Source organism: Patella vulgata, chromosome 6 (assembly GCF_932274485.2).
Source record: "Patella vulgata chromosome 6, xgPatVulg1.2, whole genome shotgun sequence".
In the NCBI taxonomy this organism is placed as follows: Eukaryota; Metazoa; Mollusca; class Gastropoda; family Patellidae; genus Patella; species Patella vulgata.
In genome coordinates, this window is record NC_065884.2 from 67605151 (window position 1) to 67630190 (window position 25040).

General features: G+C 40.0%; 1 protein-coding gene and 1 long non-coding RNA gene across 2 annotated transcripts; one reads left to right on the forward strand and one right to left on the reverse strand.

Moving 5' to 3' along the window:
- Positions 1 to 1698: 1698 nt before the first annotated feature.
- LOC126824025 (uncharacterized) lies at positions 1699 to 3680 on the forward strand. The gene has a single exon (XM_050553127.1). The coding sequence runs from the start codon at positions 1702 to 1704 to the stop codon at positions 3535 to 3537; it is 1836 nt and encodes a 611-aa protein (XP_050409084.1). The 5' UTR covers positions 1699 to 1701; the 3' UTR covers positions 3538 to 3680.
- A 3873-nt stretch (positions 3681 to 7553) lies between these two features.
- Positions 7554 to 10838, reverse strand: LOC126824139 (uncharacterized). Its single transcript, XR_007681496.2, has 4 exons — positions 10669 to 10838; positions 9484 to 9660; positions 8370 to 8465; positions 7554 to 7688 (listed from the first exon to the last, which is right to left on the reverse strand). It is a non-coding gene; the product is annotated as an uncharacterized LOC126824139 (long non-coding RNA).
- Between the last annotated feature and the right edge of the window lie 14202 nt (positions 10839 to 25040).

Here is a 25040-nt window from a genome sequence, read left to right on the forward strand (position 1 = left end):
TCTCTCTCTCTCTCTTTCTCTCCATCTTCAAAGAACTCCGAGTGTCAACTTCGGCCTATTTGACATTAAAATGTTTACGAAATTGAATGAGTGACGTTTTACGAATGACGTCAGAATTGTTGAAAGAAATGATCGTATAAATAAATTAATATAACTACAGTTGAAAAAAAAAAAGATCATTTAACATGTTTTGCTCCCGAATGCGACAACACTATCAAGCGTGTTTCATGTGCTAGCCTTGTAAAAATTAAAAAGAATGGAAAAAGCTCTCTATAGGCGATTTTCATTTTGTGATGCCTAATGGTGTACTTTCCCTAGCTAGACTAATAATGTTTGATTAGGAGCGTTCTTAGCCGGCCACATCCTCAGCCCCCCCAAAAAATTCTGTAGCCCCACCAAATTTTATGTTTTTATGAGCTGGCTACGGGCACGGGAAACGTACCGGGGATGTGACACATAACCGGGGTTAAACATAGGGTTTTATTCCGCACCCCTTCATGCGTCAAATTCTAACTTATTCAAGAATTGACCAAACAGGTAATAATACGTTTTTTATCAATGTCGTATAAGACAGTCCCGCCCTTAATTTATATTTAGGTGAATATTAAAGATACATTATGGGAGATAAGATAAAGAGCTGGCAGTTCGCACTATAATAGTTAAAAACAAAATAATGTAAAGGCAACTTGTTAGTGAAATTGATCCACTGTGAACCGAGAGTTAAACGATTGAAATTTCGACCTAACCTCGATCATCATTACTAAAGTCTGTACGATAAAAAAACATAGTCTCGATCATCCGTTTCATGATTAAATTATGAATGGAAGTTGAGCAGCATATGGGATCATAATCCAGTAAATATCACAGGCTAGCCATGCCATAGAGAGTTAATTACGGTCTGGATAATTTAATTAATGTCTAATTAATAATTTAGATAATATTTCAGACCTACAGAAAGACCTGCAATTGACAGATTTAGCTCTTGCATAATGTAAGTTTAAAATATTTATCGTTTCATGTATATATAGATATGACTGTAAACAATATTTCATATCACTTTTATCTCTGAGTAACAAGTTGTTATGTAATTAAATCAAGTTAATGACTACCTGTTATTATATTACTATCTTTCCCGTCTCCATTAGCCCAGCCGGAGCAGAACAGTAGGACGTTCAACCCCATATCATTTGTTCATTTAATATGTTTTATATTGATAGCCAGAGAAGATAAGATGGAATAAGATAAAACCTTACGATCCCAGGAAAGAGAGAGAGAGAGAGAGAGAGAGAGAGAGAGAGAGAGAGAGAGCATAGCCTACATTTTATTTATATGTGTGTTTGAATGAGATAATAATAATAATATTGTCATTTATAAAGCGTGCTAATACTGACGAAAACAGTTTCTAAGGCGCTATTGGTTGTTATATTCATTGATTATTTACAGATCAGGGTTTTGAAACAAGAATGATTTGAGTTGAGATTTTAAATGGCCCACAGACGGTAATTGTTTCATTGACTGTGGTAGTTTATTCCATAGAATAGACATGTTCACAGCCTTAAACGTATTTAGCGCCTAATATCGATTATTTAATAGTTAATACTAAATAATAACAATTGATAAAAATCGACCACCCGTGAATCTTTATAAAAGCTTAATTTTCTATCTACATGCATTATACTGGAAGTTGTCAGAGTAAACATCATGATGTATGTTACGTCACATACATGCGTCGTCTGTATATTCCTGGTGTTGTTGACTTTGAAGACCTGTGGTGGCAAAATATTTCGAGTAGAAGCCGAGTCAGCTAAAGGTAACCATCCCAAACCTTACAGATCGAACGCTAGTAACGGCCGAGATGTTTGGCTACATCGCGATGCGATGCTGTCATTTAGTTTCTGTTCGATCAGAGAAACCAATGTCAATATAAATAATGTTATGTTCTCAAATGACGGAGGAGCTGATACGTGCTCAATAGAATTAAACGGGGTGGTGGTCGGAGAATTTGAATCTACGGCCGGAAGTGATACCGGTCTTCTGTGGAACGATTTCAAATCATCTGGAAATGTTGGATCGAGTATGACACTTGAATCTAGATGGAATACAATCACTTTGTTAGTAAAATCAGCTGATGTCTATGGTATCGAGATAGATCATATTGATGTTCATGTTGAAGATGATGAAGTCAACGAAGATATATTTACATGTATTCTACCATGTTTATCAGATCTACCCGTTGTAACAGCAGCTACATCAGGTCTGACTGAAGGATGGGTCGAACAAAGAAGCTACAGTACTCAATGTGCAGAAGAAGATAACGTAGACGTCGCCGTCTTTAATTCTGACGTCACTAAATACGAGATCACCGCTAGCCTTCCGCGTTATCGATCGTTTTTGAATCTCCGAGACGAAGACACAAGTAACTGTCCTTTCTTAACTCCCCTGTACTGGTTGTACGAAAATGTCATGATTTCTCCAACTACCAAATCCTTGACATCAAACACCGCAGAGTTATTCTTCAGTGACAAGACAGCCCCTGTACCGTACACAATAACTAAGATGGCTGTAACGTTTACCCTACAGGGACGTAATAAAGGTTACATTGATTCCGAGATTGGATCCACATTGTACATGACAATGAATTCACCAGATGCCCCATCAGATGTCGTCGTATCGTACAAACATAGAAACGGTGCAATCGTTGAATTCTCCCCAGTGACCTTTTCAGACAGTATGACCAGCAGTGTTTGGAATATTCCTGATTTCACCTGGAAGGAGGATTTAACTAATAATATTTTTGTGACTGTACAATCCACAGCCTTGGACCAACAGCTGGTGGAGCTAAGACTAGAGAGACGTTACATGGGACCAGACGTGGTTATACCGCTCTATTCCAGTAGCCAGGTCGTCTTGGAGGGTGTACAAGTAGACTTCTGGTGGCAGGCACCGGAAAGCATGGAGTTAGTTCGACCATCAACTGCAGACACATGGAACAACATCGCTTATTTTAGGATATACGTGAGTCTACCTTGGTCAGATGGTTATTCCCAAGTTTTTGTGCTGTACCAGGACGGTAACATGCGTCTACTGAACCCCACGTCACATGGCTTAGACTGGACTCCATTCGGCACCTCTGTGATACTTGGACAAACCAATGTCGATGATTTTCGACCAGCTGTGTCCATCACAAAGGTTGAGATCGAACCCGAAGACCTAACAATGAAAATAATATATTCCGATGGCGGCAGTACGGATGTGAAATTGGTAACGTCCATTGAGAAAACCAAGTTATACGTGTCGAATATTGACTTTAAGAAGAGAACGACCACACATCCATTTGCAACATTTCGGTCCATGTACGTACAGGCTGGCAACACAGACTCCGACTCCATTGTCAGTGATACGTCTACTACTAATCCAATCCTTGGAGGCGATTGGACGACCATCAATGGAACCAGTTTCCTTTTGTACCGTCGATGTGAATCGAAGCATTTAACTCAAAGTCCAGATATTCATCTACAAGTTACTGAAACAGAATAAAACGATTGCTTTAAGATACTTTCACTTAGAACTTTTCTGCGCTTCTTACAAAATCATTTGACGCTCTCCATTGTAATAAACGATTCCCTCTTTAATATACCTTCACCTAAAAATGTTATATTCTTCTTACGAAAGCAGTTGACTCTCTTCTTTGCGTTTGTTTCTAATTGCAATAAATGATTTCCTCTTAAAATATTTTTTATTTCCATTACTTGGATTGCAGAATCGATATGGTACGATTGCTGATTTTCTTTCTGTTTCTGGTTGCAAACTACCTCATTTAAACCGTTTTCCAATTCCCCGTTGTCCCTCTGGAGCCACAGTGGCTCGGTGTGTAAGACGTTGGTTCACTAACCTGGAGGTCCCGTGTTCGATCCCTGCGTTGGCCGAAAAAGTTCATCGGGATTCTCTGGCGTAGTTCGTCCTTGTCAGTGGTGCAGGACCGAGGGCCTGTCAAGGAACAGCGTGTAGTCGTTCGGATAGTACACTAAAAATCCGTTTTTCTGCGTACACATTGGCGTGCACGTTAAAGATCCCTTGGCAGTTGGAATTCGATATAAAATTAAGCCGTAGCGCCGCTGTCCGGGCAAAATTACCGTCATAGCACACTGTATGGCGTATGCTCGTCTTCATTAGCCCAGACGGAGAAGAACAGTAGGACTTTAAACCCCATTTCATTTCATTTCTGCTTTCCTTAGAACACTGATTGGTTAAACATGGGAACTGCTCAAACTCAAGGGGTATCGGGTGTTATAGAAAGACTGTGTATACCATGCCTCGTGTTCCACACCTGTCACCATTTATGGCAACAGCGTCCATTCTACAACACCCGCGCCCCCATTTAATCTTTCAGGGTCACCCATATAATAGAACCCGGGTAAATGGACCGCCCCCTTTGCTCCGTAAACTACCCTTTTTCTGACTGTCTTATAAATATCTAGCCCGCCTATAATCACATATACAATACCCAAATCGAACTCTGGACGCCCTTACCCTCCCATAACCACAAACACAACTTCTAAATTGTCCTTCGACCACCCTTTGAACTCCCGTGTAATAAATAACAAACCCTTTAACCCGTCTTAAATATTTACAATTTTCAATAATTTTATTATGACAATGTTGATATCATTAAAATATTGAAAAATACATTGATAACACCAGAAAAAAACCATTTCGAATCATGAGAGTGTGGGGGAGTGGATGGTCGAATGATTAGTGCGGAAGCGTGGAACCATAAGGTCTGTCATTGAGTCAACTGGCGTGGTTTCGATTCCCCGGTTGTACGTGACAAGGATTAGGGTCGTCTGTCCAACCTCGTGGGTTTTCTCTGGATCCTTCAGTTTCCTAGCACTGCTAAAGACCCCTACACACAAAGCGAATTATTAGAATAAAATGTTAGTCTCGAAATGACTTAGTTTGTTTCGAGTGGACGTTAAACCTCTCTCTCTCTCTCTCTCTCTCTCTCTCTCTCTCTCTCGATTACATTTGATCATTCATCTAGAACGTAGAGTATCAGTATCTATACAAATATCAAATTAATTATTGCGTAATGTGGTTTTATCTTTGAATGTATTCTATTATATATACTCCCCATATCTATCATACAGATATATGTCCACAGATTTATGGTTTCAAATTACAGGATTTAATTATAGATACACAAGTATACGGTTTTATTGTATCATATGCAATTCCATAAAAGCCGACACGTTTGTAAAATACAGCACTATATTCCTTATTAAAGGAAGCAAGTCTTTAACTCAATATCATCCACAGTCTTCGACATTGCAAACACGACTTATTGGTCAATTTAAATGTTGTTATCTTACTGTAAAAAGATGGGCTTCTGATATCCCATATTTAAGACAAAATGAACATTTCAAATTTGGCACACGATTTACTTGCCCGAATGCTTTCGAGCACCATTTGTAATGAAGCGACTCGATGAGCGAGGCTAAACACCCCCCCCCCCCCCACAACAGAATACTGCCATTCAAGTTAGACTCTTCGACTATTTCGCTGAACATAACTGATTAGAAATCACAGTAAAGACAGACACGATTGAATGTAAATCAGTTTATATACATTCATATTACGTTATTATATGCGTTGCGACACATTTGTGTCCATTTAATTTCTAGGTGCCAAAGAATACATGTTTAGCTCCTTTAAGATCCGCAATTATTACAGCATGTAATGGGTATTTGTTATGGGTACTAACTGAACCGCTGCATGCGCTATTATTGTATTTGGACAAGTTCAGTTTTATAAATAAGATATCTTTAATAGAAGTGACTAAATACTTTAATGCTAATCTCAGGCATATTGATTGGGACTGAGTTAAATACTGTAATCCTAACATCCCATGTGATCTGATTTACGAGCCCCTTTGTTCTGTAGATTAAGAGTTAATTCCCTTTGTTTATTAGCGGGCCAATGAAACCACCTGTCGTATTTAGAGATCTGTTGTTGTTATCTGAAGGATTGGAAATACTGGTGCTTTCAAAACTTTCTATTTAGTTTCCGTCTTACTAATTACCTTTTAGTGTGTCTAATATACCGGAAGGGTTGGGTGGCCTAATGGTTAACGCGTGCGTGTTCCTTCATACGGTCTGTCCTCGAGTCAAATGGCATGGTTTCGATTCCCCGCTTGTGCCTAGTCGCCTGTCCAACCTCGTTTGTTTTCCGCGGTTTCTCCGATTTCCTCCGACTGCTAAATAGTAAGACCCTACGCACAAGCGAATGAATGAAATTAAATTGAACCATATGTTAGTCCCGAGTTATCTAGTTTGTGTCGAGTGGACCTTAAAACCCATCTCAATCTCTCCCCCGCCCCCTCTCTCTCTATCTCAGATGGGCATTGTAGTAGTAACGTTTTATGGTTACTATCACGATGGGCCGTTTTTTATATTGACCCTTTTCTCTTGTAATTCCATTTCCGTAAGAGTTCATGATCTTGAATTAAAGAAGCATTATGCAAGAGAACAGTCGTCATATTGCAGTTCTTTTTTCTGGAGAGGGGGGGGGGGAAGGATGGCCGAATGGTAAGCTCGTACGCGTTGTATCATAAGGCCTCTCTTTGTGTCAACTGGCGTGATTTCGAATCCCCGGTTGTACGTGACATGGAGTATTGTCGCCTGTCCAACCTCGTGGGTTTTCTTCGTGCCCTCCGGTTCCCTCCCACTGCTAAAGACCCCTACGCGCAAGCGAATTATTGAAATAAAAGAAAATTAAACCATATATTAATCCCGAAATGACCTAGTTTGTGTCAAGTGGACGTTAAACCCATCTCTCTCTCTCTTTCTCTCTCTCTCTCTCTCTCTCTTATATAAATTATTATTTAGACAAGTCTATAATCTAGAACACCGGATTGCGCTGTATCATAAGGTCTGTCATTGAGATAACTAGCGTGCTTTCGATTCTTCGGTTGTACGTGACAAGGAGTAGTGTCGCCTGTCCAACCTCGTAGGTTTTCTCAGAGTCCTCCGGTTTGCTCCCACTGCCAAAGACGCAGACCCGCAAGGGAATTATTGAAATACATTTGTCCATATGTTAGTCCCGAAATGACCTAGTTTGTGTGGAGTGGACGTTAAACCCCATTTAGTCAATTGGCGTTGCTTCGATCACAGACTTGTACGTGACAAGGAGTGAGGTTATCTGCTTAACCTCGTGGGTTTTCTCCGGGTCTTCCGGATTCCTCCCACTGCTAAAGCCACTACGCACAATCAAATACTTGAAGTAAAATTGTACAATGTGTCAGTCCTGAAATGACTTAGCTTGTGTTGAGTGGTCGTTAAAACCCAAACATCTCTCACCGAATAGATTGGGACAATCCGTGCTGTTGAATTGTGGAGCAGTACTTAAAAAATAAAACTTCTTTGTTCAAGAAAACTTTATTGAGATCGCAGAAACTGCGAGGAATTTTACAAAGACATGTTACAAAACTGTGTTTTTTTTGTTTATAATAATTCTAGTTTGGAATATGTGATTCGGGGGGGGGGGGGGGAATTGGTTGATGTTGCACAGACTCCATTCTAATATCACCCACACACAAAAAGAATAAATTTAGTGTTCTGGAGTTAAAGGTCTTTAGATTTCTTGATTTTTTGCATGCTTCCGATGTACGATTCATTCAGTTATTCAAATGTCTGAAAATATAAAGATACATGGGTGAATTATGTGAGTATACCCTCCACGGGTCAACAATTAAAGGACCATTGACAGCCAATCATGTAATTTAATGCGGACTTCCTAGAGGTAGTTCAAATGGCAGCCAATCCTTCAATTAATTTCCCACCCGAAAAACTATACGTTGTCCCCTGCCAGGCCCTCTCTCCTGCATCACCGACAATGGGGACAAGGCCGGATAATCCCGATTAACTTTCTCGGCCAACACCGGGATCGAACACGGAGTCTCAAGGTCAGCGAACCAACGCCCCACTCACTGAGCCACCGGCAGCTTAATACATGATTTAATATACTGTTCGAATGGCATTTAGTAATTGAACACATTAAAAATAAACACAACAGTTCTATGAATAACAATCCCCGGTTGTACGTGACAAGGAGTAGGGTCGCCTGTCAAACCTCGTGGGTTTTCTCCGGGTCCTCCGGTTTCCTCCTACTGCTAAAGACCCCTACGCGCTAGCGAATTATTGAAATAAAATTAAACCATATGTTAGTCCCGAAATGACCCCTCTCTCTCTCTCTCTCTATGGATAACAATTACTGTAATTCTATTAAAGCTACGTTTCAACAAAGATTCTCTTGTCGTTAGAACTGTTGTGTTTATTTCAACATGGTTTAATCTTATTCAGCGAAATATTTACCTGGAACACAGCAACTACTACCGTTCCCACAGGCACCAAAGTCTGTTTCATCAATCTCACAGGTGTCACGACAATTACCCACAAACGTACCACAGACTTAAAGGGAAGTTTGGAATATTTTAACAAATGAAATGAAATGAAATGGAGTTTAACATCCTACTGTTTTGCTCCGAACTGGGCTAATGAAGACGGGCATACGCCATACAGTGTGCTATGAGGGGAATTTTGCCCAGACAGCGGCACTACGGCCTACTCTTATATCGAATTCCAACTGTCATGGGATCTTTTACGTGCACGCCAATGTGTACACGAGACCTCGGTTTTTCGTCTCATCCGAATGACTAGACAGCTGTCCTTGTCAGGCCCCCTGTCCTGCATCACTGAAAAGGGGGAACGGAATATTTTAAGAAGATTTCATCCAAATAAATTGGTTTGAAAGATAAGGAATGGATTTTGTCTATGCAATCTACAAACATTTGTTCATTAAATCCACAGCTTACCAAACCATCACAGACTTAAAATGTTTCAAGATCTTTTTAATTGAAAGGGAAGGGTTCGAAAAAATATAAGGAATGGATTTTGCCCAATCTTCCTGATTTGTCGTACTATTCCGTGGACATGATGTTCTTATGAAGCCAAGTAAAAAGAGTAACCTCTGCGCCAACGGTTTGATGAAGAATAGCAAACGCCATGCAGTGTGTTATGAGGGTAATCGTGCTTGGACAGTGGCGTTTCCGTCTAGTTTTGGTCGCATACCAGCCGACATAAGTTATGTACATGAGACCCCGGTTTTCGTGCGTCTCACAACGCAGAAAAATCACTAAGACACGTTCTCTGCCAATAACTCCAGACCTCCTGGCAGTGAACCAACGCCTTGTCACTGAGTCCCCGTGCTGCCTCAGATTGGTAACTTCTGGGTCGGTTCGAACACACTTATCGCTGCCTCCCGAGATAAGTGAGTCCCATAATAGTTACCTCTGAAAAGTGCGAACTGCGAATGGAAAAGAGGAAACCGAGGTTAATTTTAAGTATACAAGAAGAACTGAAAGCAAATTAATTAACATAGAAATTTGCAAAATGTAATTATATACAACGGAATGAAATGTACACTTACATGGATCGAAGCGGATTACCGTGGTTGCTGTTGTAGGAGCTTCTGCAACTTCTGTAGGAGCTTCTGTAACTTCTACAGGAACTTCTATAACTTCTGTAGGAGATTCTGTAACGTCTATAGGAGCTTCTGTAACTTCAAGAGGCTGTATTGTAACATCTATAACAGGTTCTTCATTTACTGGAAATATATTTAATGTACAATATGTTATAATGTCTCAATGGTAATATTTACTGGAAATATATTAATGAACAATATTGTATAATGTCTCCATGGTAATATTAAAGTATCCGCGACTTTTAACAGCTAAAAACAAAACAAAACATGTATATTTATCCAATTTACCGTATCTGTTCTACGTTAGCTCGTGTTGAAAACCACCAACCTGTTTTAAGCGTCGGCATGTATAATAGACGGTGACGGAGACGGAGTCGTGGAAGGATGTCGGGGGGAGATTGGGTTTAATGTCCTAGTTTCTACCTCAAACCGGGATAATATGGACATGCTGTGCTATAAGGAAATCTACTATGGGCGGGATTCGAGTGTCTCTTCCCAATCTCCATCGAATTCCAACTGCTAATTCTAAATTCCAAATGCCTTGCTCCACTGACAAGTGGAAGCAAGACTGAATTCACACCTGAGAAGCAAGACTGAATTCACACCTGAAACACGAGGATCGAACCCCGAACCTCTTGGTTACTGAGACAGCGTTTTACGCACCGAAGTACCGTGGTGGCTCTATGGAGCGAAAACCCCGTTAATGCACCTCGAACAGTTTCACGAGGAACCAAATAAATATCATTTTTTAGTCAATAAGCTCAATAATATGCTGGGGGGGGGGGGGGGGGTCTCAAAAATTGTATTCAAAACTATTTCTAAATATCAGTAGAAACATACTTTGGGACCTAAAGGGGGTACAAACATTAGTTAAACTCTGATTCCTATCGACATATCACATTTCATGCCTCTGGCATGTCAACTATTTTTCATTGTATGGTCTGTAAAATGTTGGCCTCCGCTGAAGAATAAACCAAAATGAATTTTGATGCCTTCGGTGTCCCGGGTAAAAAGTTTAAAATTTGAATTAAATAAAAAGGACACTGTGATATTCCATAGTCGTTTCAGCGATCAAAAAAACAAAGAATATGTAAGTTTACCAATAAAATAAATTGTAACATCCTAACTTACTACTTTCAGATTCTTCCACATGCTTCTTTCTGCAATCATGTGGTCGCGATCCAGAAGTGAAAACTCTCTTTCCAAATTTGCCCGCTTCTGACTGCAAGACCAAGGCAAGAACGACAAATACAGCAACGGCTACTGAGAGATTCATGATAAATTTTCTTCGTGTACTATGAACAATCTCTGAACACAAGATCTGTATGATAAAGATCCATCATACAAGCTAGTATTTATACAGAAACTCTGCTCAAAGTGGGCGATTTAATTAAATTATTAATTAGTGTACAAATTCTTTGAAATGTGGCGGAACTCCATTTGTAGATAGATATTAACTACCGTTATTGAGATAATATCAATAAAAGTACCAAATATTAGCTACCATTATTGAGATATTACCGATAAAAGTGTCATTATTTATTTGAAGTGTTGTATATTAATTATATATTAAAAATAAGAATATCAATAAAGAAATTTATCAAAGTAAACAAATCAATTAACCTATTATCATTAAATATATTGGGTATTAATGGGGAAACGTGTTTAGTATATTATATATATACTATTCAAAAAAAGTAGGGGATATTTGATTTTGGGGGCATAATACTAAAATATGCAAATGACTACGAAAAAAGTCACTATAGAACCTAACAGAAGAAACATTACCAGTTACATGTGACGCCCAAACGCACCAATAGCTACCGCATGGAATGCAGGTGATGCTTGGAATCATCATGGGGGTCCAACCCAAGATTTGCACGACTCTGACTTTGAATGTTACAGTCATTGTGGCATTGAATTCCAGGGTGGAAACATCAGTTTAATTGTTTTAGTGACCAGAAAACAAATTTTGATATGCGTCGGCTTACCCAAAATGAAAGGTTACGTGCCCTTGGCATGCTACAGATCGGCACAACACAGGCGGTTGTGGCGCGGACGATGAATGTTTCTCAGTCTGTCATAAGCAGGCTATGGTCCAGATACCGTGATACACAATCTGTACAGGACAGACCACGCTCAGGTCGACCAAGGGCGACAACTCAAGCCCAGGATCGATTTATCCGTACCTTGGCCTTGAGAAATCGTGTCATCACAGCAAATCAGATCAGCGCTCGTCTTCAAACAGACACTGGTGTGAGAGTGAGTGGCCAGACGATTCGGAATCGACTGCATAGGGGTCACCTTCGCGCCCGACGTCCTCGCGTGATCCCTTGTTTGAGAGATCATCACATTCAGGCAAGACGTCGTTGGTGTAGGGATCGTCAACACTGGGATAATCGACGCTGGAGCAATGTGATGTTTTCAGATGAGTCAAGGTTCACTGTTGATTTTTTGGACAGACGTAGGAGGGTGTGGCGTCGTCGAAACGAGCGCTTCCAAGACGTTAACGTCATCAGACATGATCGATTTGGGGGTGGTTCTGTTATGGTGTGGGGAGGCATCACTGTTGCTGGAAGAACGGCTTTACATGTTGTTGCAGGGCGTGTTACAGGCCAGTACTACCGGGACAACATCTTGGCAGTCCATGTTGTGCCGTTCGCACGACGTCATGGCCGCCGTTTCATCTTCTAGGATGACAACGCAAGATGTCACAGGGCCAGGATCGTTACAGGTTACCTCCAACAACAGAACATCACCACATTACCTTGGCCAGCACTGAGTCCCGACCTCTCCCCCATCGAGCATGTCTGGGACATGCTTGGACAGAGGTTACGTCAACGTCAACAACGTCCTGCCAATGTCCAAGAACTTGCTGCTGCGTTGCAACAGGAATGGGACAATCTGGACCAAAATGACCTTAGACGTCTCATTAGGAGTATGCCACGTCGGATCAATGCTTGTTTGGCAAACAGAGGAGGATTTACTCGTTACTGACTTGATTGTGATGCTGTGGTAACTTTGCTGTTTGACCCCGGGTAACATTTTACCCTTATAATGGTCAGTCTGTGCCTTACTTAGTCTAACGATCATTTGGAATAAATCGATGAATGTGAACTTCATTTCATTTTGTCATTTGTTTCTTCGTCAGTTTCATTAGGTGACTTTAATAACACTTAAAAATCAAATATCCCCTACTTTTTTTGAATAGTATATATAGTGTGACTCAGTTCCACTTAAACAAGGAAGTTGGATGACCGAATGGTTAGCTCGTGCGTACTGTATCATAAAGTCTGTCACTGGGTCAACTGGCGTGGTTTCGATTCCCCGATTGTACGTGACAAGGAGTAGGGTCGCCTGTCCAACCTCATTGGTTTTCTTTCCCTCTCTCTCCCTCCACATTATCAAGGGGTAAATTATCATATTTCAGCTATATAATATATTCATGCTTAATTATTCATAATAGTAAGTGCAAAGACAAACATGCGGACAAGATACAGACTGATCAGATATTGCAAGCATCAAACAACAACTATCAAAACAATTAAATAGGTCCAAACAACGCCAAGCAATGACAGAGCGTTTGTTTTAAAGCGCACCCCTTTTCGAAGAGAGTGTGACTGGGTGTATGTGACTGGGTGTGGGTGTGTATGCATGTGAGATAGTATAAACACTAATGATTAGTGGACGAAAATCTGTGTGTTCGTCTCCTAACTACCCAGATCGAGAACTCTTGCACCTCTTCTACTTGTAAAATACTCAACAGTCTGTATCTTGTCCGCATGTTTGTCTTTGCACTTACTATAATGAATTATTCAGGATGACTATACTATATAGCTGAAATATGATAATTTACCCCTTGATAATGTGAAGATGAACTGAACTATATATATATATAATATACTAAACACATGTTCTCCATTAATATCCAATATATTTAATGATAATAGGTTAATTGATTTGTTTATTTGATAAATTTCTTTATTGATATTCTTATTTCTATAATTATTAGTTCAATATATAATTAATAGACACCATTTCAAATAAATAATGGCACTTTTATTGGTAATATTTCAATAACGGTAGCTAATATTTGAAACATTTATTGGTATTATTTCAATAACGGTAGTTGATATTTATTTACAAATGAAGTTCAGCCACATTTCAAAGAACTGGTATACCAATTAATAATTTAATCAAATCGCCCACTTTGAGCATGGTTTCTGTATAAATACTAGCTTGTATTATGGATCTTTATCATACAGATCTTGTGTTTGAGCTTGATCATAGTAGACGAAGACAATTTATCATGAATCTTTCAGTAGCCCTTGCTGTATTTGCTCTCTTGACCAAAATCTGTCCTCGAAATTTTCAACCTGTGTGTTCGTCTCCTAACTACCCAGATCGAAAACTCTTGCAACATTACCGGGCACCTCTTCTACTTGTAAAATTCTCAACAGCCGGTTGCTGTGGGATATGTTTAATTTCCATTCAGCTGCCATGTGAGTTCCTTCACTCGCATTCACACAGCATTTATGCTGCGCATTTTTGGGAGAGTTCTGTATCTGTATAAGTATGTCTTGTGGCATTGAAAATGATCAAGATATGCTCAAAAACGAGTAAATTAATGTGCAGTTTTAGTCATATTTTGTTGGACTTAAGTTTTGACTTCAAACTGAAATAATCGAAAATGTGACCGATTGCTTGGCAGATTACAACTGGCCATGATGTTTTTGTACGCCCAGATATTCACGTGGACGTATATTGTCGTCGCCCCTGTCCGTCCGTCCGCCCACTCTACAGGTCACAATTTTTATTCGATTTTGACGAAACTTAAAATATAGGTCTGTACGAAAAATCATGTTTTTAGCTTGTGGACACTCTAGAGGTCACAATTGTCATCTGATTTTGATGAAACTTGGTTCCTTTCGATATTTGCGCATATCAGATTGTAACTTCTAGAATTATGGCACCCGATTGTACGAAAAATCGCGTTTCTAGCTTGTGGTCCCTCTAGAGGTCACAATTATTATGCGATTTAATAAAACCTTTGAATATATCACCATTACACTGTAATAGTGCTTGAGTTCGAATTTCGTGAAAATCGGACCAAAACTGTCGGACAAAATGGCCGCTCCTCGTACGCGATTGGTGTACAAATATGGTATTTCAAGGTTGTGGACCCTCTAGAGGTCATAATTTTGGTCCGATTGTGATGAAACTTGAAATACGTGTTAATAGCCCAGCGAGTCTGGCTGGATGAGCTTTGATAGAATGACTTTATTCTATTACTAGCAGGATACCCGGCTTCGCTCGGGGGTCATAAATCCGAAACGGGAGGGGTAGACTACCGCCACCTGGCCTATGTTACTCCCCGGTCCGAGCTACCCCTGTACCCCAAATTTCAGACTCGGGCAGACCTAGTGTAGCCGCCAACCCCGGACAGACAGACAGACAAACAGACAGACAAACGACAGTCACAAATATTAGTATAGATGCATTGTACCATATGTAAGCAGCTATGATATATAAAATGTAAAAACGAACTGTTGCAATGTTATTCCCGGAAAGACAGACGTCTTAAGAAAACAGTAAGAAGTAAATACACAACATGAAGCAGAAGTAAAGACAGTCAGAGACAAATTCTAGACGATCAAAAGGCTACTAAAATATGTAGTGAGAAAAGATGCATGGGTCGTACGTAGGATGTGGCGACCGGTTTTCCCGCGTCCGCTCTCCACGTCTGACAGAAGACTCATGATGCTACAACTGTTTTATCATGAAATGGTAATTTGAAGATATACCTAATGGAGTTAGGTGGTTCCTTATACCATTTACGGGGAATCCCCTACCCTAATACATGTTGACGCGAACCCATTACGTATATTCATAACTCTGTACTACTTCATCACTTACTAACATATTTGTTATGTGCATATTTTTGAGGTCCCTACCCTCAATGACCAAATGTCATGGAAGATGCGTGAAGCAAGACACGAAAACTAATGCAGTCGAAATTATTTACTAATTAGTTCATCATACTCATAAAATGTGGAAGAAATTATTTACCAATTCTTGATGCTATCTATATGATTTCTAAGGCACGTGGAGTGCTTTTCATTAACTGAGCAACATATGGTAAAATAAGCGCCAATCACAGTTTGCTAGGCTATACAACGTTATACTTTCATAGAAACTCAAGGCCAGTAGCGGATCTGGAAGCTGTGCATGGGGGTGTGGGGGCGGTTCCAAATCTAGGGGCCATCCATAATCCCACCCGCAATGAATGTCAACAAAACACTGGCTCTAATACTGGGCGTCCTGGTAGAACCTAGATCCTATTGCCTATATAGTTGTTCGCCGATCGTTATCTCACCGGAAAGCAGTTTTATTCAAATTGTCATAAAGTTTGTCATAAAAAATATATATGATTGTTGTTGCTTGTTATTAATTTTTTGTGAACCTTAAGGGCAGTGGCTGTAACACTGGGTAACCTGATGGAAGGGGAGAACAGTTGGACACTTTCAGTCAATTTCCTGGCTTTTGAGATCATTGTTGGGGGGGGGGGGGCAATGGCAATCAATGGGACAGAATCTCGAGATCTGTCTGTCAGTTCCGCCTGATTTGTGAGAGTTGACAGTACAGTAGTACAGTCTGTCGACCCACGAACTAGTTGTACTAACTGGGCGGTTCACTTTAACCGTGAATATCATAGTGATGACATAGTATAAGTGAGAGAGAGAGAAATGGGGTTTAACGTCCACTCGACACAAACTAGGTCATTTCGGGACTAACGTATGGTTTAATTTTATTTACATAATTCGCTTGCGCGTAGGGGTCTTTAGCAGTGGGAGGAAACCGGAGGACCCGGAGAAAACCCACGAGGTTGGACAGGCGACCCTACTCCTTGCCACGTACAACCGGGGATTCGAAACCACGCCAGTCGACTCAATGACAGACTTTATGATACAGCGCGCGCACACTAACCATTCAGCCATCCAACCCCCCCCCCCCCCCCCCCAGATATTATAAGACCACAGAGGAGTGAAAGAAGGATGCCATAACAGAATTGAGCATCGTACGCGAAAAAATATCACATATCAACGTATAATATATATCTGAGCTTTTAATTAATTGGGACTGGGCCAATTCCCTAGCATTTCATTTCATTGATAGGACCAAATTCTTGTGAACGAAAGATAAGATCTGGGACAGAATCTCGAGACCTGCCTGCCAATTCCAACTGTTGTGTAAGAGTCGCCCCACGACCCACTCACTAGTGGTACTACTAACTGGGGGATTCACTATAACGGTAAATATGATGGTGATAAAATAGTATAAGATTATAGAGGAGTGGCAGGATTATGAGATTATGGAATCGGGTGTCGTAGGCGTTAAATATGGATTCTGGGCAGCATGTTTCTGGGGTAATGAAATCCCCGAAAATGGTTCAAGAGAGCAAATACAGCAAGGGCTACTGAAAGATTCATGATAAATTGTCTTCGTCTATTATGATCAAGCTCAAACACAAGATCTGTATGATAAAGATCCATAATACAAGCTAGTATTTATACAGAAACCATGCTCAAAGTGGGCGATTTGATTAAATTATTAATTGTATACCAGTTCTTTGAAATGTGGCTGAACTTCATTTGTAAATAAATATCAACTACCGTTATTGAAATAATACCAATAAATGTTTCAAATATTAGCTACCGTTATTGAAATATTACCAATAAAAGTGCCATTATTTATTTGAAATGGTGTATATTAATTATATATTGAACTAATTATTATAGAAATAAGAATATCAATAAAGAAATTTATCAAATAAACAAATCAATTAACCTATTATCATTAAATATATTGGATATTAATGGAGAACATGTGTTTAGTATATTATATATATATATAGTTCAGTTCATCTTCACATTATCAAGGGGTAAATTATCATATTTCAGCTATATAGTATAGTCATCCTGAATAATTCATAATAGTAAGTGCAAAGACAAACATGCGGACAAGATACAGACTGATCAGATATTGCAAGCACCAAACAACAACTATCAAAACAAGTAAATAGGCCCAAACAACGCCAAGCAATGACAGAGCGTTTGTTTTAAAGCGCACCCCTTTTCGAAGAGGGTGTGACTGGGTGTATGTGACTGGGTGTGGGTGTGTATGCATGTGAGATAGTATAAACACTAATGATTAGTGGACCAAAATCTGTCCTCGAAATTTTCAACCTGTGTGTTCGTCTCCTAACTAACCAGATCGAAAACTCTTGCAACATTACCGGGCACCTCTTCTACTTGTAAAATTCTCAACAGCCGGTTGTTGTGGGATATGTTTAATTTCCATTCAGCTGCCATGTGAGTTCCTTCACTTACATTCACACAGCATTTATGCTGCGCATTTTTGGGAGAGTTCTGTATCTGTATAAGTATATCTTGTAGCATTGAAAATGATCAAGATATGCTCAAAAACGAGTAAATTAATGTGCAGTTTTAGTCATATTTTGTTGGACTTAAGTTTTGACTTCAAATTGAAATAATCGAAAATGTGACCGATTGATTGGCAGATTACAACTGGCCATGATGTTTTTGTACGCCAACATATTCACGTGGACGTATATTGTCGTCGCCCCTGTCCGTCCATCCGCCCACTCTACAGGTCACAATTTTTATTCGATTTTGACAAAACTTAAAATATAGGTCTATCTCCCAAAGACCTCGGCTCCTTTCAATATTGGATTATGGCCCCTGATTGTACAAAAAATCATGTTTTTAGCTTGTGGACACTCTAGAGGTCACAATTGTCATCTGATTTTGATGAAACTTGATTCCTTTCGATATTGGCGCATATCAGATCGTAACTTCTAGAGTTTGTTTTTTTAGGTATTTGAAGGGCATCAGCTGCATTTGTGTATTTTTGTGGTTTTGTATACTGTTTGAAATAAGGAAATGGTGGGGTGGGGGTCCGTGACATGTCATTTGCTTGAGCTTAGGATTTATAATAGACCGTTGTCAAATAACTGTGATCTTGTCCATTCCCTAAATTTCGCTGAGAACTCCGCTTTACAGCACAGCAAGTATGACATCATGGGATCATCAGAGTACTAAATTTGTACGAGGTTGACCACCAAAATTTCAATTCACTGAAATTCATAGCAGACTGCGGTCAGAATATCATGTCCGTGTTAGTGCAAAAACAAACAAAGTCTCTTTACTCCTTGTATTCTTCCGCATTAAAAGTCTCAATCTAACATCAAACCAGGCAGAAAATAGAAATTCAATGCCTCTTCATCAATTGTACACCTAAACGTCAATACAGATAAGCATGCAAAATGGCAGGAAAGGAGGGAGAAAAATATATCTAAAAATATATCTGCCTCCTTTATCTTCCTGGATTATGGCCCTTGATTGTTCAAAAAATCACATTATTTTATTAGCTCGTTCTTTGTCCATCTCTTGCAAAATGTGGACGTATCTTGCATGGCAACCGCTTGTTTCTATAGGAGACAACATTTCTGCTATGTTTGCATTTGCACTAGTGTTGGTTCGATTAATCAATCATTCACCAGCATTATGGCCATCTCGCCAGATCGTCGTTTGTTAAACGATATCAGAGGACTTAGTGACACTGTCGATAGCTCCTTATAATCTGGGGGATCACGTGGCTAAGTGGGTAAGACGCTGGCTCGCTAGCCTGGAGGTTGGGTGTTCGATCCCTGCATTGGCCGAGAAAGTTCATCCAGATTTTCCACCTTGTCAGCTGTCTAGTCCTTCGGATGAGACGAAAAACCGAGGTCCCGTGTATACACTGGAATGCACGTAAAACATCCCTTGGCAGTTGGAATTCGATATAAGAGTAGGCGATAGTGCCGCTGCCCGGGCAAAATTTCCTTCATAGCACACTGTATGGCGTATGCCCGTCTTCATAAGCCCAGTTCGGAGCAGAACAGTAGGACGTTAAACCCCATTTCATTTCATTTCCTAGGAGTCCAACCGAAGCAACTTTATTATTCTGTCTTGTTTTACAATCATTCCTATTTCATCATATTTGTCAATAGGTCAGTGGTTTTCTTATTTTTGAGCATTGATGTCAGAAATGGTTGCCCCAAACATAATTCAACAATGGCAGAGGCGATATCTTTGATATTGCAAACTTGAATGTGTTTCCATAGTTCAGATAAAACAAAAAAATCCTTACAGAAAGAACGTTTGTGTAATTTGATACATTTTTGTTGCTACCTTTTTTTGAACATTTCACAACAAGAACTTCACCTTCACCTTTTTGAATGACTTTTATATGATGGTAATTTCCCTTGTGCTTCAGTTTAAAGTCTTTTTTCAACCTACTCCTTGATCCTTTCGGAAAACTTATTATTGGTTGTACCTCAATTTCGTTCTTGTGTTTTCTCGACATAAGTTTAGATTGGGGGTTTTCACAAAAGTAGCATGTATTATTTTTATCCCATGTTCTTTGATTCCCCATCCAGCTTTACCCAGATTATCTCCTAAAATATGTGTTCAAAATATGTATCCAATTCCAATATCAAGTTAAAATTGTCTTAAATTCCCTTTTGTGTCCATCTGATACTGCACTTAGATCTAACAGTTTCGTCTTTAAAGTATTTATACAGAGGACCAATCAAATCACTGTCCTCAGAGCCCTTGGTGTCATCAAACAGAGTGGAATAAAGGACCGATTTCTGGGTCGTTAACTGAAACACAAAAAAACCACGGCAACGTTTGATCAGATTCAAGTATAGAGCCCGGCACTGAAGTTGGAGCCTGGTACTTAAGAGTAGGGCCTGGTACTCAAATAGAGCCTGACACTGAAGTACTGAAATATAAGGCCTAGTGCTCAAGTACAGAGGCCGATAATATGAAGACATTTTAGATATGACAAACTATCTGATGGCCCGGCGCTGCAAGAGTTGAAAGTAGTATAACTCCGAAATCGGAAGCGGTAGTCTAACGCCACCTGGCCCATGTAACTCCCCGGACCGAGCTACCTCTATACACCAAAAATACAGCCTCGGGACGACTATAGTGTAACCGTCAACCCTGAAAAGACAGACATACAGACCAACAGACCAACGGCAGACATAATCAATAAGTAGATTGTTCAAACTCAATGTTTATAGTGTGACTGGTTTGACAAATTGTTCAGATCACGTGATCTTACTGACTAATCAGAATGTCTCCTTTTTGAAAAAAAGGTTAATTTAAAGTACCGCGGTGAGAAAGCTTTGGTTTATAGTGTGACTGGTTTGACAAATTGTTCAGATCACGTGATCTTACTGACTAATCAAAATATCTCCTTTTTGAAAAAAAATGTTAATTTAGAGTCTCGCGGTGAGAAAGCTTTTTCAGTCGCCTCTCCCAAACTCTGGAATAAACTCCCATACGTGACACTTGACATTGAACCATTCAGCTCAAGAAATAATATTTACTATGTGTTTGCCTCGAAAGGATTGTGTTAACGTGACATTAAGATTTATTCAGTTCCTGGGCTTTCTGCAATAAAATGCTATAAAAAAAAAATGATCCTACCCCAGGAAGTCAATGGCCATATTTCTGTACTTACCTTGACTACGATGTATTATTTCTACAGGAGTTATGACGTTTGGTGGAGATGGTTGTTGTTTCGCTGATTATGGCTGCAAAAATGATAATCGACCTCGCTTTGAACGCGACTATTATGCTGAGCAGCACGAGAATGGGTCGACGAGTGAAGCAGGATGCCTCCGTAGAGCTGCACCCCAGTGGAAATACTGTGGAAGCCAACGCGATAAACCTTACACCAGTATCTACAGGCCAACAGGTAAAACAAACTGTGAAGGATGCCCTCCGACCAATAACAAGCCGTGAGATCCACCTCCCTCCCCAATAAGCTGTGAAGGCCCTTTTCTCCCGCGGTTGTACGTGACAAGGAGTAGGGTCGCCTGACCAACCTCGTGGGTTTTCTCTGGGTCCTCCGGTTTCCCCCCACTGCTAAAGAACCCTACGCGCAAGCGAATTATGGATATCAAACTGGACCATATTTAGTCCCAAAATGACCTAGTTTGTGTCGAGTGGACGTTAAAACATCTCTCTCTCTCCACTAACAAGTCGTGAAGAGGCCACCTCCTTCACTTACAAGTTGTGAAGGTTCCTTTCTCCCACTAAAAAGCCGCGGAAACGTCCGTTAAACCACACGAACCAATAAACAAACCTATCCTCAGCTTTACATTTTTCTATGGACAATAATGTTTATTATGACATGTTTTATTAGAACTGGTCTAATGGAGACGGGTATACGACATACAGTGTGTTATGAGGGACATTTTGCCCGGACAACGGCGCTACGACCTACTCTTGTATCGACTTCCAGCTGCCAAGGGATCTTTTAGGTGCACGCTAATGTGTAGACGGGACCTCGGTTTTTCGTTAAACTCGAACGACTAGACAGCTGTCCTTGTCAGGCCCACCGTCCTGCATCACTGACAAGGGGGAACCACGCCGGAAAATCTGGATGAACTTTCTCTGCCAATGCAGGGATCGAACACCCGACCACCAAGCTAACGTCCTACCCAAATAGCCACCGTGGCCCCAGAGGATTGGAGGAAAAACCTAGATCAACAAGTGAACATATTTACGTGTATCCATGTAAAATATATTGATCTCAAAATGACCAGCGTTTTAGTATTGCCGGGGCGTTAAACCCTATACCTCTTATCTTTAATTACAGGAGCTATAAGCACTGGTGGTGCTGGATGCTGGATAAAGGTTACAAAATGCCCGGCTGATAAAACTGTTAAATATTATTTCTATGATAGTTGGGGTTCTAGTAACTTAGATACAGGTGCGTATATACTTCATCTTTTACTGGGGGTTGGCTGGCCGAATGATTAGCACGTCTGTCATTGAGTTAACTGGCGTGGTTTCGATTCCCCGGTTGTACGTGACAAGGATTCGCCTGTCCAACCCCGTGGGTTTTCTCCGGACCCTCTGTCCCCCCACTGCTAAAAACCCCTACCTTCAAGCGAATTATTGAAATAAAATTGAACCATATGTTAGTCGCGAAATGACCTAGTTTGTGTCGAGTGGACGTTAAAACCTATTTCTCTTTCTCTCCATGTTTTACTAAGCGTGGTGGCCGAATGGATTAACGAGTGTGCTATAGATCATAAAGTCTGTCATTGAGTCAAGTGGCGTGGTTTCGAATCCCAGCTTATACCTGACAAGGAGTAGTGTCGCCTATCCAACCTCGGGGTGGTCCCGTTTCTCCCAACAGCCAAAGACCCATACTCAAAATGGCCTAGTTGGTGTCGAGTGGACGTTAAACACCCTATTTCTCGCCACTTTGAAGACTCCATGAAGTATCAAACATCTATATTTAGTGTCAAGCATCTATATTTAGTATCAAACATCTATATTTAGCATCAAATATCTATATTTAGTATCAAACATCTACATCCACACATAACAGAACGCGCTTTTCTATCATAGACTTTTATCACTGGTTTCGTTTTTAGATAATGACGTAGATGAATGCCACAACAGGGCCGGATATTTTTGGAGAAGATGTGGATCCCATCCTCAATACCCAGTGAGAGCTTTCTACAGACCAACAGCCTCACACGTAACAGTTCCTAAACCGTCCCAAATATAAGATCTATGACCCTTTTAGTTTCTGGTGATATTGAAAGCAACCCTGACCCTCCCCACAACTTGTCTATCGTCCATCTGAATATAAGGAGTCTCCGCCACAAAGTTGATATTTTAGCATTTTTCCTAACTGAATCATGGCTTGATAAATCAGTAGACACCAATACAATACCACTAAGTTCTTTCCACGCACCGATAAGAAATTACAGGACATACGGACAGGGCGGGGGTATTGTGACTTACATACGGGACACATTCTCTGTGAAAAGAAGACCTGACCTGGACGTCCACGATACAGAATGCATATGGTTACAATTAAATACTTCAAATAAAACTATTTTAATAGGTACCTTTTACAGACCTCCAAGTTCTACTGCTGAACAAAACAACAAAATTTTTTATTCGATTGCTAAGTCAGCATGTGATAATGTCGATAACTGTTTTATTTTTGGCGATTTTAATATCGATTTCATGACTTCAACACAATCATTTCTACACAATGCAATGATACTTTTCGATTTTTATCAAATTATATAAAAGAATCGGGCTGTCTAGATAATTTTGTAGTGATCATTGTCCTGTGTACTGTCGACTTTTATTCCAGAATCCAAAATTAAAATGCTACAGACGAGTTATTTGGCACTATAGCAATATTAAAACAGGGGGCATGCGACGGGACGTTACTGACACGGACTGGGAAAGCTTAATTAACACCGAATCAATTAATACAGCTTGTGTTAACTTCACAAGTGAGCTGACAAGGCTAGCGAAAAAACACATTCCTAATAAAACAGTAACTATCAGACCCAAAAACCAAACATGGATGAATAATGCGATTTGTAAGTTGAGTAGAAAGAAAAATAAAACACATAAAAAAGCGGTTCAAAGAAATTTAAAATGGCATAAATTCAGAACTATTAGAAATGAATATATAAACCTAATCAGAAATTGCAAAAAGGAATAGTTTGACAAAATCGATAACAAAATCAATAATATAATTACAATAACTTTGAAAGTAAAAATTGGCGGGGCCTTCTCAACTCATTTATGAAAAAAAATCGTGCTGGCACTAGCAATGAATTGTCGCCTCTATCAGTAAACGACACTACACATCACACACCATCCGACAAATGTAACTGCCTTAACGATTTCTTTAGTAGCACTAGAAAGAATACCAAACTCATTAACTAATATTATCCTCAGCCAGAAGGAAGTTTAAGACATCATTACTACTATTGATCCCTCGAAAGTCAATGGACCGATAACATCAGCGGAAAACTAATACAACTAATATCCAACGAAATCTCTGAACCTTTATGTAAATTATTAAACCACCCCCTTTCATCGAAAACAGTACCGAATATCTGGAAATTTGCCAATGTAACTGCAATATTAAAAAAAGGTGACCCATCAGATTGTGGAAATTATAGACCCATATCACTAGTATCCTAGTTAAAATATTCGAAAAATGCATTTATAAAAAAATGTTTTCAACTTCTAAGGGAGAATTCTGTTCTAACTAACCTTCAGAGCGGCTTTTTGCATGGGGATTCTAGTGTTTACCAACTTACCGATATTCCACACTACTTTTGTCAAGCCATCGACCAGGGATTCTACACGAGTGCAGTGTTCTGTGACATAAGTAAAGCTTTTGACAGGGTCTGGCATGCTGGACTCCAGCTTGAAGCTGTGGGGATACGGGGGAGACATCCTTCAATGGTTTCACAACTATTTAGAGGGAAGAAAACAATCGGTTGTTATTGGGGGTGTCTCCTCCTCCCCAAAAACCATTCCCTCGGGCGTGCCACAGGGCTCTGTTCTCGGTCCCCTTCTTTTTCTCATTTA